This window comes from Coloeus monedula (genome assembly GCF_965178545.1).
Source record: "Coloeus monedula genome assembly, chromosome: 3".
NCBI classification, from domain to species: Eukaryota; Metazoa; Chordata; class Aves; order Passeriformes; family Corvidae; genus Coloeus; species Coloeus monedula.
Window position 1 is genome coordinate 117711248 of NC_138783.1, and position 17131 is coordinate 117728378.

Genomic DNA, 17131 nt, shown 5'->3' on the forward strand with positions numbered 1-17131 from the left:
AGAACTGCTCCCTTCAGCAGGAGCTCTGTGAGCGGTGCCAGCTGTACCTGGGGAGTTCCTGTGCTTGATGTAGCTGATGGAGGTGCGCTGGGTGCGGGGGTGCAGCAGGAGCAGCAGGATGGGCTCCAGGATCCGCGCCACGTCGCTGAGGGACAGCGCCCGGATGAGCCAGCCCTGAGCCGCCGCCCCGATGGCCCCATCCGAGCAGTTCAGGCTGTCCAGCACCACAAACAGGGACCTGAGGGAGAAACCAGCACCAAGGACAGCTGAAATCCCGAAAAAAAGTTAAATCGAGCAGCAAAATCCCGGCAGAGAACACCCAGAGTGTATTCAAGGAAGCGCCAGCCAATGGCTCAGGTCTGCTCCCAACAGCTTTGGTCAAGCACTTTTTCCTGCACTGAGCTCAGGAATTTGCCACACAAATCCTCCCACTCTGCAAGAGCAGCAGATTTTAAAGTTCTTTCCCATGTTTATTTGCTTTTATCTCATTTTATCCCCTAGGAAGTAAAGCTAAACTTTTTATTTTCACAAGGAGCTGGTGCTGTTTTCTTTGGAAGGCAAATTTAATTCACTCCAAGATAAAGAAGAGCTGCTCTCCAGAAAAGCTACTCCTCATTTATGAAGCTCTCTCTATTTTTACAGCAACTTCCTTCACCCAAAAAACCACAGCATGCACAGAGTGCCCTGCAAAGATAAACTCCAAGAAGTGGAAGATCTTCCTTTTGCTCACTTTTTACTCTCCCTACAGAGAGCTCCTCCCTCCCTCAGAAAAGAGAATCAAGCCCGATATAATTCAATATAAAAATGCAAATGGAAGTGGAAATACCTATCAAAGGAGCGATTGTGGGAAGTCACTCTGCTGCCTTGGATCTCTCTGGTCAGGTGCCACATGACAGAGAATCTGAACAGAGCTTCCAGCCTTGTCCCCTTGGCAAGGAAACAAGGGAGATTTAGGAAGGTTTCCAAGTTGGATGAAAATGGGAACACATTGGTATCCAGGCAGTGGTTATTGGTGGAATGCTTTAAAAAGGTTTCCAAACTTTTATGTTTCAAAATTGCAAGGGGAGAAAAACAATAGCAAAGATTGGAAGTGGCTGGTTGAAGTTTTATTGTGCAAAATGTACTGTTGGTTGTCAAAGAATTGCTCTGTCATTAAATTAGGGAAGGAAAAGGAAAGGAAATTACTTCATAACTGGCTCACTTAAAATACATCTCATTGTGAAACCAAATACTATAAAATCAAGTTAAAATAAAGTGATTTTACACATAGTGGGGCAGTGGGAAATAAAGACAAAAGCTGCAAGTTTTCAGACACTACAGGATTTGGGCTTGAACTAAAAACTCCAGCTAATATGTACTGATAGATTTTGTATCCAGGGATTAAATCCAGCACTAAAACAAATCCCAGGGAATTGTAAAAGCATGGACAGAGCCTGTCAGACACAGCAACCACAGGAGTCAAGACATGGAGAAGAGAATAGGAGGAAATTTGGGAAACACTGGAACAATTCCACAGTGCTGGAGGGGCTTCAGTGCTTCCAGGACTTACTTTATCCCGATCCAGAAGGGCCTGGCAGATGATGTCTTCACAGATATTTGCTGATGGAGCCAGGCAGTGCAGTCTGTAGAACAATTCCACACAGGCAATGTGGTGCTCCCGAGTCTCCTTGTTCAGCTGATTCCAGAGCACACAGGCAACTCTCTAGGGAAAAAGGATAATATTTGTATCAATAATTAAGAATAATTATATTAATAATAAGAGCCGTTTCTTTCCTGGCTTCCTGTTAGCAAAAGGCATTTCCAAATTGCCTCAGAATCCCAGGATTCTATGAACTAGAGGGTCAGTGTAGCTGGACAGTTAAAAAGGAGAACAAAATGGACACCTGGTAGAAATCTGTTTTCTCTGAGATCATCTTCAGAACTGCAGGAGCAATGGGAGGCAGGGTGACCATCTGCAGCTTCCCAAGGAAAGGGTTGTGGCCAGACACTTTGTACCTCTTCATCCTGTCCTCAATCACCAGTGCCAGGGACTGGGAATGGTTGATGACCTCCAGGAGGGTGAAGATGGACACGTTCTGCACGTAGCAGTCGTTGACACAGCAGCAGATGGTCATCAGGGACTTCAGCCACAGAGGGAAGCTGGGATCACCTCCTGCTCAGAAGGGAAGGGACAGAAAGGCTTTGAAACAACCTCAGGGTTGGGGTCATACTCCCAAAAATCCTTTAATCGAGGTCACAGGACCAAAATGACTGCCCAGATCCCACTGTCATGCTGACATCGTCAGTATCTCACAGAATCACGGAAAGTTTGTGTTGGAAAGGACCTTAAAGATGGCAAGGACACCTTCCACTATCCCAGGTTGCTCCAAGCCCCCTCCAACCTGGCCTGGAACACTTCCAGAGATGAGGCAGCCACAACCTCTCTGTGTTTTCTCTACTTCTCCCAGCAGAAAGCTCTTGCAGGACCCAAATAATTACAGGATTTCTGCTTTCCCATTTGTGTTTATTCCCAAGCATTATTTACAGCTGCTGATTTCCAGCTGCCATCATCACAAACAACCCCAGAGGGCTCCTGATGCTCTTCCAGTAGCACTGAGGCCCCTCATTTCGGATGTATAAATTTCTAACTGAAGTGGCTGACATCAATCCAAGCCATCTTTGCCTCTCCTGAGGGAACAATGGAAGTACTCCATGTCCATGCCATGCTCACCCACGGAGATGATGGGAATATCATCAGACAGCTGGAATATGGAGTGAGGTGAGGAACAGAACCCGATTTTCCAGTTTCCCACCTCTCCATTCCCTACAAACCTCTTTGTGAGTTAACCCTTCAGGCCAATCACAGCTCCTGCTAAAGCTAAGGAATGAACTGGAATTCCAACAGCAAACAGGCCCCCCAGTTATACAAAATTATTCTTATTTGTTACATTGAACTCCTTTGAATCCTGAGGGTTTGGGAAAAGAGATGATTTTTGCCTCTGCTATGTTTTAGAGCTTCAGTTTTACACCTGCAGCCATCTTCATCTAAAACATTCTTTGTTTGGGGGGGACACAACCCATGGACAGTAGGGGATGGATATCCTGAAAATCCTGAACCATACAAGGCTGCACAGGCCAGGAGATCTTTTTATCCCTTCAGCTCCAAATTTTCTAGTGCAAGTTTTCCAAACAAAAATGAATTTAAAAAGCTTGACAAAATTCAGCTGCCAGACACACCCCAGATACTGAGGTGGGTGAGTCTTTAATTCACAATTTGCCTTCAACCCTGTCAAAGTGCTTTTTTACTGGCTCTGGCCTTGAAAAGAGCCCAGCTCTCATTGTTTGTATCCTAAAAATGCTCAGGTTGCCCAGGAAAGGAAGCTTTTCTTACCAGGCCCCTGAAACAGAGAGAGGTACAACTGCTCCATCTCCTCCTCCGACAGGTAAACTGGGAATGTGGTACAGTCCAGCAGCAGGTGACAAGCTGCAGAGAAAGCTTCCTTGCAGTCACCTCGGAGGGGTCCCAACACCAGTTCCAAGTCCCACTCTTCCTCCTCCTTTTCCTTTTTGTGACCAGAGCTGTGTTCAGAGAGCAGAGGACTGGAATTCTTGCTCCTGAAGGGTGAGCCCCGGGCTGAGAACAGCTCGGAGAGCATTTGTTTCACCTGAGGCACTGTGATTTGCTTGGCATCCCAAGGACTCTTTTTCTTGTTGCCACTCTCAGGTAACCTGTAGCCATTCTCCTTTTTCTCCTTCCCACTCAGATTTATTGCTGCAATCCCTTCATTACTCATTTCTTGGAGCTGCACCCCAAAAATATATTTGCTGGAAAACTTGGCCACCAGCTCCTGGATGCAATAGAGAGTTTTCTGGATGCTTCCTCCTTTTTTCCAGACATCATCCTTCTCCAGGGTCACCGTGGGCACCCCCAGGTGCTGGGAGAGCTCTGGGGAGGAGGCACTCAGGCCAATGCCACTGTCCTCTGACTTGAGGGGAGGGAAGGGAGCCTCATCCTCCTCCTGCAGCACAGATTTGGTCTCCAGGGTTATATCCACATCTTCCTTTGGTACTGGGCTCTGGAACAGTGACACGGATGTGGTTAATGTGGCACTGCCAACAGAGATTTAAACTGGAGAACAGCAATGACAAAAACCCCTCCAGTTTGTGATTTCCAGGATCACAGTTGTTTGTAAGCAGCTCCATTCACTTCCCTTTAAAACCCAACAAATGTCTGTATAAACCTCACACACTGACTCATCAAACAGAGGGGTGTGTTCCCTTAAAAGCAATTTCCCCCCAGAGCAGTGTTCCATCTGTTGCATTATTCCTGCTCAAATGCAGGTACTTGTTCTTTGGCAGGCTGTGCTTGTGGGGTTGCTTTATCCCATTTATTCCTCATTCCTTAGCATGGTCCTTTGCACACCAACAATGCCCCATTGTGTTCCACTGAAATATTAATTGAAAGCCCTGCAGACCTAACCAGCTGTGAAGCTGGGCTGCATTTGGCAGCTCCAGGTTTTAGCTACTGCATTCTGTTTCCAAAACCATTTTGATCCTGTCCTTCTCAGGGGCAGAATTATAGCCCCAGTTTGAGACAGGACTGAACTCCTTCAGTGCCACAAATAACTCAAACAGGCCACAACTGAACACCCAGTGAGAGTAACAAGGCATCAAAGTGCTCTGGAAGGAGCCAAAGAAGGGGAGTTTCAAAAAATCTTTACTGTTGCAGTTACAAATTTCATAGAATTATGGGTTTGGGTTGGAAGGGATCTTAAAAATGATCCAGTTCTACTCCCTGCTAGGGGCAGGGACACCTTCCACTATCCCAGGCTGCTCCAAACCCTGTCCAGGATGGCTTTGGACACTTCCAGGGATGAAGCAGCCACAGCTTCTCTGGGAATTTCATCCCAGCCACTCCCCACCCTCACAGGGAAGAATTCCTTCCCAATATCCCATCTATCCCTGCTCTCTTCGAGCTTCAAGCCCTTCCCTCTTGTCCTGTCCCTCCATCCCTTGGAAATTGTCTCTCTCCATCTTTCCTGTGGCTCCCTTCAGGTGCAGTTCTCATCTAGGCTGAAGGACAATTAGCATTTTAAATTATGTTATTTAAACCAACAGTTTTAAAGGGTTTTAACCATCTCTGAGGGGTTGAAAAATCACTTACCCCATTGCCACTCCCTGTCTCAACGTCCAGGTAGGAAGGGGGCATTTGCACCTTGCTGAGCACCTTAAAACAGGTCTTTAAGGCATGGGTGAGTTCTGGCAATCCCAACACTTCCATGTTTTCCAGGAGAGACTGCACCATGTAACTGAGCATCTGGGGGAGGTACTGGGTCTGCACTTCGGAGTAGAGCTCCTGAAATAAATCAGGAATGTTTAAAGGAGTTCTTACATCTCTTCCATCACTGAGCAGTGACTGATAAACCAGGCTGCCTTACCAAAGGAATCACATCCAGCAGGAACACCAGCAGGGTGCAGAGCTCTGAAATGGTGGGAGGAGTGCTCACGCTTTCCAGAGGATATCTCATCTCCGTGGATTTGTTTCTGGAGTGAAAGACACATTCTTATGTAAGGTTTGTTTGGTTTTTTGCATGGCAAAATTCTGGTTAAAAACAAAAAGCTTCGTTAAAATCAGCACAAAATACTGAACAGCTTTGAGGCAAAGGGCTTCTAACACAGCAGGAGAAAATATTCTGTCAAAACAACCTAAACTCTGTGTGGGATGATGAAGAGCTGCTAATTTTCAGACTGAATCTCACTACTTGAAGCAGAATCTTCTTTCTTAGAGTTAGAAAATTATAAAAAGGGAGATATCATAAAATCAGAGTTGGAAGGGGCCTTAAAGACCATTTAGCATCTTTATTTTTCTTCTATAAAGGCCTCTCCACCTCCCCTCCCAGCCCTTTTTCCTTTATCTGTTGATTTGAAAGGAATTTCTTCTGTTCCCAGGTTGAAATTTCCATCTAATTGTTTACCTGGTTGCATTCCTGAATTATTTGTGGACACAACTTACAGATCTGGCTGGTTCTACCACGTGGGATGTCCCTTAAAAGCTTCAGTAAATATTATTATCCTTAACAGACAGCTCTGAAGTGGCATTTTTGAGAGCACAACATAAACACCTGAAACAATCTTCAAAGCATTTGGTCAGGTAATCCCAGAGGAAATCAGTGCTTAAGGATGTGATCAACAAATTCACTGTTTTGACAATTTCTGAAGCATTTTTGTTCTCTTTGATTGCACTGGAAGGGAAAGAAAAGGAAAAGAAAACCAGATGTCAGTGAGGATCCACATCCCATGAGCTGATGCACTCTGAAATCTCTTTCCCCCTTTCTCTACAAGCTAAAAAAACATTGATTATTTTAAATCAAAGACTAAATCATTCTGGAATAGCTGGAATTGGAGCATCTTTCAGATGATGGAAATCACAAGGCTGAGCTCTGTCAGCAGCCTGATGTCCCTGTGGTTACTCAACACTCATCACACACAGGGAACTTAATTTTTTCTCTGTTAATCCAAGAGAAATCCATTGTGTGTGGGGAAAAGGGGAAGTCAGGGAAAAAAACTGATCCCTTCTCCAGAAAGTCATCCTGTTACAGACCAAACCTTCCTTAAATTGCTTGATTTTAACAATTTAGCTTAAAAAAAAAGGTCCAGTTTCAGCTCAGAGTTGGAAACTTGTCTCTACCTTGCCAGGATGTTGCCACTTTGATTGTAGCTGAGTTTGAGATCAGAACCCAGGGTGTCTTTGCAGTAGGAATAAAAAGCTCTAAGAACTTCCAGGAACAGATCCCCAACAACCTGTGGCCCTGCAAGGGAAGGGAAAAAAGAATCCAAGAGTTGTCTACAGAAGGGTTGAAGAAATAATAATTTCAATGGCTGTAACTTAAAATAATTAATTAAATAAATAGTAATTAAAATTATGATAATTTAAAAATAATTCTAATTAAATAATTAAAATAATTAAATAGAATAATTAAAAATTAAAATAATTTTTTAAAAAAGTAGTGTATAAAGCATTGCAATGAGTGCTTTCAAAAATGAAAAGAACAAGTTTAAGTGACTAAGAACAGCAGAAAAGGTCAAAGATTCTTGTGATGTTTAATTTGATGCCTTTAAATAATAGTTGCATCGTTAAATCCATTTCCAAAGGGAGTGAAAGTCTTAATGGCTTAAGGCTGAAGGAGTTAAACTTTGTGTGCTGACTGGAACAGAAAGATTAAACTGGATAATGCAGTTTAGCTGAATATCCCTGCTTTAAAAGGGATTTATTATCCCTTTATTTGTACTTTAGATTAATGCTGATTGTCAGACAGCCAAGCAACACGGCCAGTAGGGCGATGTCTCTTATTTACTTTCTAAATTAGGTGAATCAATACATTTCTAATGGAAACAACCTCTTTGGCAACATCACTCCCCACCCCAAATATTTTTAAATCCTAATAGATTTGTCATGTCACTTTGGTTTAATTCTTTAGTGCAGAAAGGTGAGTTTGCCCTTGAAAATAAGGATGGGCAGAGCCTCATCCTTCTGGTGCTGCACGGACACAACGGGACAGACCCGGCACAGGGAAGAGCATTCCAGCAGAGAAACTCCATGGAACAAAGGAGGCTGAATATGGAGACAAGGGTGGAAGTGCTTTTTTTAAAGGGCCCTCTCAGTTCAGGGCACAGGATCACAGAATTATCAGGGCTGGCAGAGCCCTTCAGGATCACCCAGTGCCACCCCAGCAGCACCAGCAGCACCCCAAAGCCTGTCCCCAAGGGCCACATCCAGACTCCTCCTGAGCACTCCCAGAGACAGTGACTCCAGCACTCCCTGGGCACCTCATCCCAAGGCCTCACCACTCTGGCAGGGAAAAATTGTTTCCAGTCTCCAACCTGAGCCTCCCCTGGTGCCATTGGAGGCCATTTCCTCTCCTCCTTTCCCTTGGCACACGGCAGCAGAGCCCGACCCCCCTCACTGCCCCTCCTGGCAGGGACTTGTGGGGAGCAGTGAGGTCCCCCCTGAGCCTCCTCTGCTCCAGCCTGAGCCCCTTTCCCAGCTCCCTCAGCCACTCCTGGGGCTCCAGCCCCTTCCCAGCTCCCTTCCCTGCCCTGGACACGCTCCAGCCCCTCCAGGGCTCTCCTGCAGGAGCCAGAACTGGGCACAGCCCTCGAGGGGCCTCTCAGTGCCCAGCACAGAGGGACAATCCCTGCCCTGCTCCTGCTGGACACACAATTCCTGACCCAGCCCAGGGGCCAGTGGCCTCCTTGCCCACCTGGGCACCCCTGGGCTCGTGTCCAGCCGCTGGCACCAGCACCCCCAGGGCCTTTCCCAGCTTGAGCAGCTCTCAAGACACTCTGTCCCCAGCCTGGGGTTGTGCTGACCCAGCAGGAGGGCACAGATGTGCATTTCCCTCACTGGGATCCATCCCTGCTCTGCAGGGCTCTGTGGGGTGGCCAGAGACAACCTGGAGAGGGAACCTTGTTCCAGAGCAGGGCCAAGGCAAGGAACAGCCTCCTGCACATTCCCAGAAAACAGAGTCGGGGTCAGGAAGGATTGTGCAGGGTTTTAAGTCCTATTTAGAGCTGGGACAAACACTTCACCTATTTCAGGTTTGTCCAGGAGGCTGATAAGGATCCGGAAGGGTTTCAGATAAGCCTGGTGCTGTTCCTCTGGGTCAGACTCTGGGAATTTCTGATGCAGAATCACAATCAAACTCTAGGAAAAGGAAAACATCCCAATGTTATACATCAGAGACAGAGTGTCTTCATATTAAGTGGTGAAGTGTTTCCAAGTTTGATTTTGTTTAGGACTGACTACAAATGAACTCCAATTTTCCATCCAGGGTAAACAAATCAATGCAATCTTTCCATCAGCTCTACTCAGGGCTGATCTTACCCAGAGAAACATTTTTAAATAATTCAGGTAGTTCAGCCAAGATGCTTCCCTTTGGTTTCCTTATATTCCATAAGCACATCCAATATTGGGATAAACACAGCCCAGAGTCTTTGAGATGGACAGAAATGTAACCACAGGGACAGAGAGGGAAGGACAAAGCAATAATTGGGAGTAATTCTGGACACAGTTTGTGCTAAAATTTAAAGGATCATGAATTTATCTGGAATATATCTGTATAAAATGGACACCAACCTCAACCAAAAGATCTTTAGAGTATTTTGCAAAGAAATAAACAGCATGGTCTTCAGAAGTGGTGGAGTCTGGAGCAAAAGTGCCACCTTTAATATCAGAGCCTACAAGAAAGCAGAGGCAGGAGGAGCTCAGGGAGCAGCACAGAGCACGGAACACAGGGCTTTACACTGAAATTACACCGCATTTTTAACCTTTGTCATTTCAACAAAATGAGGAGTTTGAGGGCATCCAGGTGTTCAGCACAGCACATAAATCAAAATCAAGGCCAGATAAATGTGGGAATTACTATTTCTTCCAGAAAAATAAGATTAAAATAGTGCCCCATTCCTTCCATCCACTGAACCATTTCACAACAAACTGTGGGTGGAACCAGAATTTATCAGATACCCTGGGATTCAGAGGGAAATAAATTCACCAAGAGAAGCCCTGTTTGCCAAATGTTTCATTGCATTAAGGCACTTAAATGGCAAATAAACACCATTTTATTTTACTATCATTCATTAACAGCTAAACCATATTATAATTTTAAACACTGATTTTTTTTTTTGCTCTCAAATATCCAGAATATTGAAAATCCCTGGATTTTGTACAGTACCTAGCAGCCATGCATACAATCTCCTGTTGAGGGACATGTCTCTCCTCAGCAGTGTCTGGGTGGCTGCTGACAGGATATAAACCAGATCAGCCCTTCGGAGCAGGATGGTGCTTTCCTTGCAGTCCTAGGGTGGAAAATAAAGATATTTCAGCTGTTTGTGAGCACTGAAAGGAGTCAAACTGGTGATGGAGTGGGGTTTTTACCTGGGAATAGTAATGTTTTGGGATAAAGGTAACAAACCATCAACAGGAAAATGGTTTGTGTGCTAAAAATCTCGAGAAATGTGACACAGTCTCAAAGGATCTGACACAATTGTGATCATGGAATCACAGGATTGTTTGAGTTGGGAAGAATCTTAAAGATCCTCCTATTCCAAGCCCTGCCATGGGCAGGGACACCTCCCACTGTGCCAGGCTGCTCCAAGCCCCAATGCCCAGCCTGGCCTTGGGCACTGCCAGGGATCCAGGGGCAGCCCCAGCTGCTCTGGGCACCCTGTGCCAGGGCCTGCCCACCCTGCCAGGGAACAATTCCTGCCCAATCTCCCATCCAGCCCTGCCCTCTGGCACTGGGAAGCCATTCCCTGGCTCCTGGCCCTCCATGCCTTGGGAATTGTCTCTCTCCAGGTTTCCTGCAGCTCCTTCAGGCCCTGCAAGGCCACACTGAGCTCACCCCAGAGCTTCTCTTCTCCTTAAGACTTAAAAATCCTTCCTCCATCCAAAACACTGCCTGTCCCACAGGTAAGTGAGGAAACAATGGAACAACTTTTGTTTTAAGTAATATTTTCTACCCTGGTCTTTACCAGAAATAACTTAATGTGGACAATTCCAAATTCTAAAATCCTACTTGAATAAACTCCGTATTTTTTCCACATGACTGAATACTTCAAGCACATCCCAAATATCCCCCCAAAGCCCCTGTGAAATCACATCTTCAGCCTTGGAAGCTTAAAGACTTTGAGAATCAGCAGAGTCTCCTCCACTCCTAGAACTGATGGGGCACAAGAAACCACAAAATTCATTGATTTTGAAGGTTCAAAATTCAAATTTTGGCAATAACAGAGGTGAGGAGCTGGGCTGCTTGCACAGAACACACCTTCCATGGGACAATCCCAAAATAATCCCCTTACCAGAGCTGTGTAAAATGGGAAAAAGAAGAGGATTGCTTCCAGAGTGTTCCTCTGCACAAGGACATTGGAATCCAGCACTGACACACACAAAGACTTTATCTGTAAAAGGAAAACACAACATTGGAATGACCATCAAATAATCACAGGAAGGAAAGGAAGAAAATCTGGCTACCTATGAACAATATTTTGTTTAAATAAGAGGAAAATTACAGTTTAACTCCTGCACCCAAAATGAATTAAAACAAACTTTTCTGGCCATTAAAAGAATTGTTAATATTGGGTTTGTAACAATACAGAATGTCCCAGAGTTACAAGATGTAAAACCTCCCAAAATGCAGATATTAAAGTACTCTAATTAATCTTACACTTATTCCATCACTCAACATGAATTACTCCCTACAGAAGATTTCCATCTCAGTGCAAAACTAAAAAGACACTAAATTTCAGAACAGCAAACACTTTGGGAGCTGCACATTTAACACTAACCAGAAAAGCTGCTCTTCCAAATTAAATGTAGGAAGCAATTTCATATCATGCACCTTTCAGCCTCTCTTATCCAAATACTGTTAACTGCATGGTATCCTAATTTAATCCAGAGAAAACCCAATCTGCTGGGATTATGGAGTGGAAAATGAACTTACTGTGAGTTTATAATCAGTGCCAAGCATGAATTTCTGCTGTTTGCCAGAGAGTTCTCTGTTGATGTGGCTGACAACGAAGAGGGAAGCAGGGAGCCTGATGGAGGGGCTGCCCAGGACACTGCCCCACAGGGCCCCATAAAACACCTCCTGGCCCATCAGCAGGGACAGCTTCACCAGCAGAGCATCTGTTCTGTACACAGACACAGCCCACAGGAGAGAAAACCCCTTTGTTAGCTGATTCTGTACCACAGGAATGTAATTATATAGAGTTGAGATGATTTCTTTGAATCTCAGGATGGTTTGGGTTGGAAGGGACCTTAAAAACCACCTTGTTCCACCCCCTGCCATGGGCAGGGAAGCTTCCCCTAGACCAGGTGATGATGGATAAATCTCATTGTACAAAAACAATCAAACCCACTCAATTCTTTGTCACTAAAACAAAGTTTCTGTTCATACACTGGAAACTTCTTCAGGAAATATCTGCAAATATTTAGCTCTGACCAAACAACTGCAGTACCTCTGACTGCAAAAGGTTTATGGGCAGAGGTGTGAAATACTAAATTGGAAGGAATTTAAGCAGATCCTGAAGTCTGAAAGCAAATTTTATAAGTCTGGGAGCTGGAAGTTGTCCTAAAAATTTCTATTTTCAAAACAACAGGGTTAATTTTTAAAACACTGGATGAAAAAAACCAAGAGATGTGAAATCCCCTGGGTCCCTGAAGTGTCCAAGGCCAAGCTGGATGGGACTTGGAGCAACCTGGGATAGTGGAAGGTGTCCCTGGCCTTGGAAGGGATTGGAATAGGATAATTTGGATGAGCTTTAAGGTCCCTTCCAACCCAAACCATTCCATGATTCCATGAGATAAAACAACACCTTGCACACAGGACACCCTGAAATGAATTCCAGGCCATCCCACTGGAAGTCCTGTGACTGGAGGCACATTCCCTGCTCTGGAATATTTTGGTATTTTACCATAAAGGAGGAATTAAAACCTCACAAGATGAATGCAAATGGAGAAAAGAGGAAAAAGCCCAGCTCAGAAGAGGAAACATCCTCCCAGTGTGATGTTCTTTTCCATTTCCTTATAAAAAAGTCCCTCAAACCAGTTTTCCTTTTCCATTTTCTGTGTGGAAGTGCACAAACTCAGGAATATTTTGAGCAGGAAATGGTGTCTAGGCTGAAGCACAACCTCAGCACTTCGTTCCCTTTCAGGATCAGCAGGAGATGGATTAATTTTAGTCTGCAGTATTGAAGGTTCTGAAAACACTCAGTGGAGAGCCTCTCATGAAAAAGAATTGAAAATTAACCTAACACATCTTCTGTCATGATATTCTTGCACCAGAACCATTGCAATGAGTAATCAAAAGAAAAACTTCCTCATGGAAATTTGTATTTCACCAAAAAACCTCCCATTAAATGAATTTTAGCACAAATACTTGACAAGATTTATGAAATATGTGGTCAGTACCACGTGATCCTGTTTGCTCAAGGCAAAGAGGAAAATGATGCCATCAAAAATGGGGAAAAAAGGTATAAAACCAGAGGTCAGATCTTGGAAGTTCATCTGCAGTTCCCATCAACTCCCTGCTCCATATTTTTGTCAAGTTATATAGAAATATTGGAAAGAATTCAGCTGCTCTCTCATGTTAAAGTATTCAAATAGAATTTATCTCCAGAGCAGTGGTTTGGGGAGTCAGGTGAATAATTTAGGAGTTCAGAGGAGCTTTAAGAAACAGTTTTTATTCTTTTCTCTCAGCACATCTATTTTTAACCCTCCTTTTCCTCTTCTCTTCTCCTCCTGGGATGACAACAGAGGGGAAGGGGTTTTTCTACTTCAACATCTTCCCATGTCCCACCATTCACCCCCCTTTAGAAGCTCTTTTATCTATAGAAATCTGACAGAAATTTCTCGAGAATTCCCTACAAAATCAAAATACTGCATATTGCTTCAATTAATATAGAATAATTAATCTTACCTGTCATAAATTTCTGATCCTTCTTCCAAGCCAGGCAGCAGCCCAATTACAAAGGCCTGGAGTCCAGGCAGGAGGGACTTTTGGAGAGGGAGAAAATATTTCTCATACAACCCAAGGAGAACAGGTCTCACTGACATTGCTGCATTTGCCAGCAGAGGGAACAAACCAGAGCTTTGAATCCAAAAGAAAGACAAAAAAAATGAGTTGATTAAAATAGATTGAGATGGTTATGCCTTAGAAAACAAAATTTAAATGACTTGTACAAGAATAAATCCTTGGCAAGCCATTTTACGCCTTAGAAAAAAATGTAAATTACCTGTACAAGAATAAATCCTTGGCCAGCCATTTTGTGCCAATGATTTTGAAGATTATTTCATAGGTTTCTAAAGCCTTTAAGTGCACCCCACTGGGCAGGGCTGGGTGCAAGCACTGGGATAATCTTTTACTGATGATCAGTTTTCTGGGCAGCAGAGAATACTTCAGGTTACTCTGCAGAGCCTGGGGGAGAAAGGAGAGAATAAATAGTTAGAATGTGAAATACAAAATATATAATGACTGAAAGTTAGAGGTTGAGAGGACTGTTGAGAAGAGTTTTAACTCCTAACTGCATTTTGTTACACTGAAACAGCACAATTCTGCATTTGATTTTTTATATAGAATCAGCCATGGAAAATTTAGAAAAGCCTGGTTTGACTCTGCTGAGAGGAGGGAAAAGGAAGCCAAAGAACAGGACTGGGACAGGGTATCCTTATCCTACCTCCAGGGGAAATAGGGAAGTGACAAGAAGAGAATCTCAGCTTTTAAGGAATAAAGAAAGAATTACAGATTTATCTTTCCTCATAAATTCTCATTTCATGAGTGGAATCATGGAATGGTTTGGGTTGGAAGGGACATTCAAGATCATCTTGTTCCCCTATCCCAGGTTGCTCCAAGCCCTGTCCAACCTGGCCTTGGACGCTTCCAGGGATGAGGACCCTACAACCTCCCTGGGCACCCTGTGCCAGGGTGTCCCCTCCCTCACAGGGAAGAATTTTTTTCCTAATATCTGAAACAAAAATAACAAACCTTCCAACCAAAGCAGACACGATGAAATGGGACAAACCCCTCTGATCTGGAATTCTGTGTGGCTGCATTCACTAAGTTGAATAAGTCACTGCATTGATGTACAAGTAAAGGATCTTTAGGACAGGAAATACTTAAGTAAGTTTTGCTGCTGGGCCAGGTTTTAGGAAAAACTGTGCCTCTCTTCTTGGGAAAGGTTCCTCCTTTCCTTGAGCCAGCAGAGCATTTCAGCAGGGAAATAAGTAAGTTTTCTCTTTGAGTCAGAGACAATTAAAAAGAAAAGTTGCAAGTCAAGGGCACTTCAGGCTTTGATCGGTCTGCAAACACAAGCAGATGTTCCAGAGCACGTGGACATTTGGGAGGTTTTCAGGATCAGGCAAATTCTTGTCTCTCCCTAAAGTTAAATCATGACCTTATCCTATGTAATAATTTTTAACTTGAGGTTCTTCTATCCTGCTTGGAAAAGCAGCAGGAAGTGGAATAACCCTTCCTGGAATAAACTCAAACCAGGTCACTTAACCCTGAACACTCCTCAGCAGGAAGGGGAGGAGATAAAATCCATCACCTTTTAATAAGAGCAGCTGGCAGTAAATTTATTCAAGAAGAGAAAAGGTTGAGAGTCTATAACAACAGCAAACAGAAATGTCACCCCATCCCAGCAGACACACAGATGTCACTCAGAGCCACTTCGTTTCCTTCCTTCCCTCCCCCAGGATGGGCAGAGCTGCATTTTAATGGGTAATAAAAACCAGAATCCAACAATAGAGTAATATTGCACATATTTTTAGCTAAACAAGGTTATATTTGTGCAGTTACCCTTTTTATACCTTTTACATTTGAGACATTTCCCCGTGTGTTACACAAGGAATATTATTTCAACATGAAAATCCTTAATACCTGTAAGAACTTTGAAGATTTCTGGAAAGCTGGACTTTGAAACTTTCTATTTATATTGTTTGGCATGTGTTTGCCCACACCCTCTCTGTATATTTACAGATCTAAAAGGAGTTAATTTAAAAAAAAAAAAAAGGCCAGTGGTAAATATTTTCCCTCTCAGTGTTCAGCCTGAACAAATACCATCTTAATATTCCAACAGTTTGAATTGAAATATCAGCCAGGCAGAAAATGGAAACATTCACTGTTTATCATACAGAGAATCAGATCCACTGCAGAAATAATAGCATCTCAGCAAATGGCTGGTTTGGCTCCAGCTTTCCTACGGATTTGAAGAAAATAAGAACTCCCTCCCCCAGACATCAGGGATAGATAAGCAGAATACTTAGAATCACTGAATGGTTTGGAAGGGACATTAAAGATCAGCCAGGGATGGGCAGGGACACCTCCCACTGTGCCAGGCTGCTCCAAGCCCCAATGTCCAGCCTGGCCTTGGGCACTGCCAGGGATCCAGGGGCAGCCCCAGCTGCTCTGGGCACCCTGTGCCAGGGCCTGCCCACCCTGCCAGGGAACAATTCCTGCCCAAGATCCCATTGTGTTAAAAATTCCCAGTTATCCCTGATCTCCCAGCAGATTCAGGGATTTTAAACCACACTCCAACATTTTAGAAGGCTGTGGTTGCCCTGAGAGCCCTCCCAGCAGCCCCTGGCTGCTGCTTTGCTGAAAGGTCCAGGTTCTTCCCAGCTTCCCCAGAACTGCAGAGATCCAAGGATTTCAAAAGGCTTGAAAGGCACGAATTAGCAGAGGGATCTCAAAGTGTTCACTGAAATAAGAGTGACATGATAATAGACAGGTTTCTAAATGCTAAATAGTCCCCTTGAGCTGACAGGCAAAGTCGAGAAGGTGGATTTTTAAATATCCTGCGCTTCCACAAGTGAAAAAAGAACACAGAAGCAGGATCCAGGAGTGCTGAAATGACAGCTTTGGCTGTGAGAGGTGAATAAACCTGAGATCCCATCCCACACCATTGTTTGCAACACTAGCACATAAGGATGCTCAGAATTTCTGTGAAGTTGGCCTATAAAAAGCACAGAATTGTCTAAAAAGGGAAAACTTGCTATTTTTTGCACCTGTGCCTTAAAATTAAACCACGCACACAGAGCAATATTTGCATTTCCTCAGTTCCTGGTTTAACTCCTTCTGCACTAGAAACCTGTTTAAAAAAATGATAAAAACCCTGTGCAAATCAAGCATATATTTTTATTTCCATTACTAGAATTCCAGGAACAGGTAGCATCAATTTCTAAGCTTACCTTCAACTAGGAGATACCATAATTCTTGTTTAAACAACAGTGGTTGTGAGGAGAGGGGGAGAAGGAGAACCTGTGATTCCATTTTCCACTGATTCATTTTCCAAGTAAAAAAAAAATTGCAGAGTCCCAGCTTCCATAGAAATACCATGAATAGAATTAATTTTAAAGGTGGTTGGAGCTGGAGTTCTATTTAAAAAGGGGGGAAAGAGGTGTTTAAAATATCCCTAATCCTGCACCTTGAATTTGTCCATTGGGTTTGGGGAAAAAATAAAGCAACTTCTCAAAAATAGAACTAAAGTTTGTCTTCAGCAGAAGTCTGAAGCTGAGCCAGCAGCTGGTTTAAAGCCCTGGATGTCTGAGTTTTCATATGAAGCAAGTGCTTAATTAATGGCTGCACTCATTAAATCC

General features: G+C 43.8%; 1 protein-coding gene across 2 annotated transcripts in view; it reads right to left on the minus strand.

The window, feature by feature from the left end:
• The window catches only part of DOP1B (DOP1 leucine zipper like protein B), a gene marked incomplete at its 5' end in the record, with an annotated part of 34713 nt that overhangs the window by 14345 nt on the left and 3237 nt on the right, over positions 1-17131 (minus strand). The window contains 16 exons of one of the 2 annotated variants that reach the window (XM_082279276.1): positions 48-238; positions 827-927; positions 1550-1702; positions 1884-2152; positions 3371-4055; positions 5144-5335; positions 5418-5523; positions 6102-6221; positions 6668-6788; positions 8569-8683; positions 9116-9216; positions 9711-9834; positions 10837-10935; positions 11478-11667; positions 13455-13625; positions 13771-13952. In XM_082279276.1, coding sequence (XP_082135402.1) covers positions 48-238; positions 827-927; positions 1550-1702; positions 1884-2152; positions 3371-4055; positions 5144-5335; positions 5418-5523; positions 6102-6221; positions 6668-6788; positions 8569-8683; positions 9116-9216; positions 9711-9834; positions 10837-10935; positions 11478-11667; positions 13455-13625; positions 13771-13952 — 2920 coding nt within the window. Of the gene's footprint in view, positions 1-47; positions 239-826; positions 928-1549; positions 1703-1883; positions 2156-3370; positions 4056-5143; positions 5336-5417; positions 5524-6101; positions 6222-6667; positions 6789-8568; positions 8684-9115; positions 9217-9710; positions 9835-10836; positions 10936-11477; positions 11668-13454; positions 13626-13770; positions 13953-17131 lie in introns of both variants that reach the window. The other variant, XM_082279275.1, reaches the window with a different exon arrangement.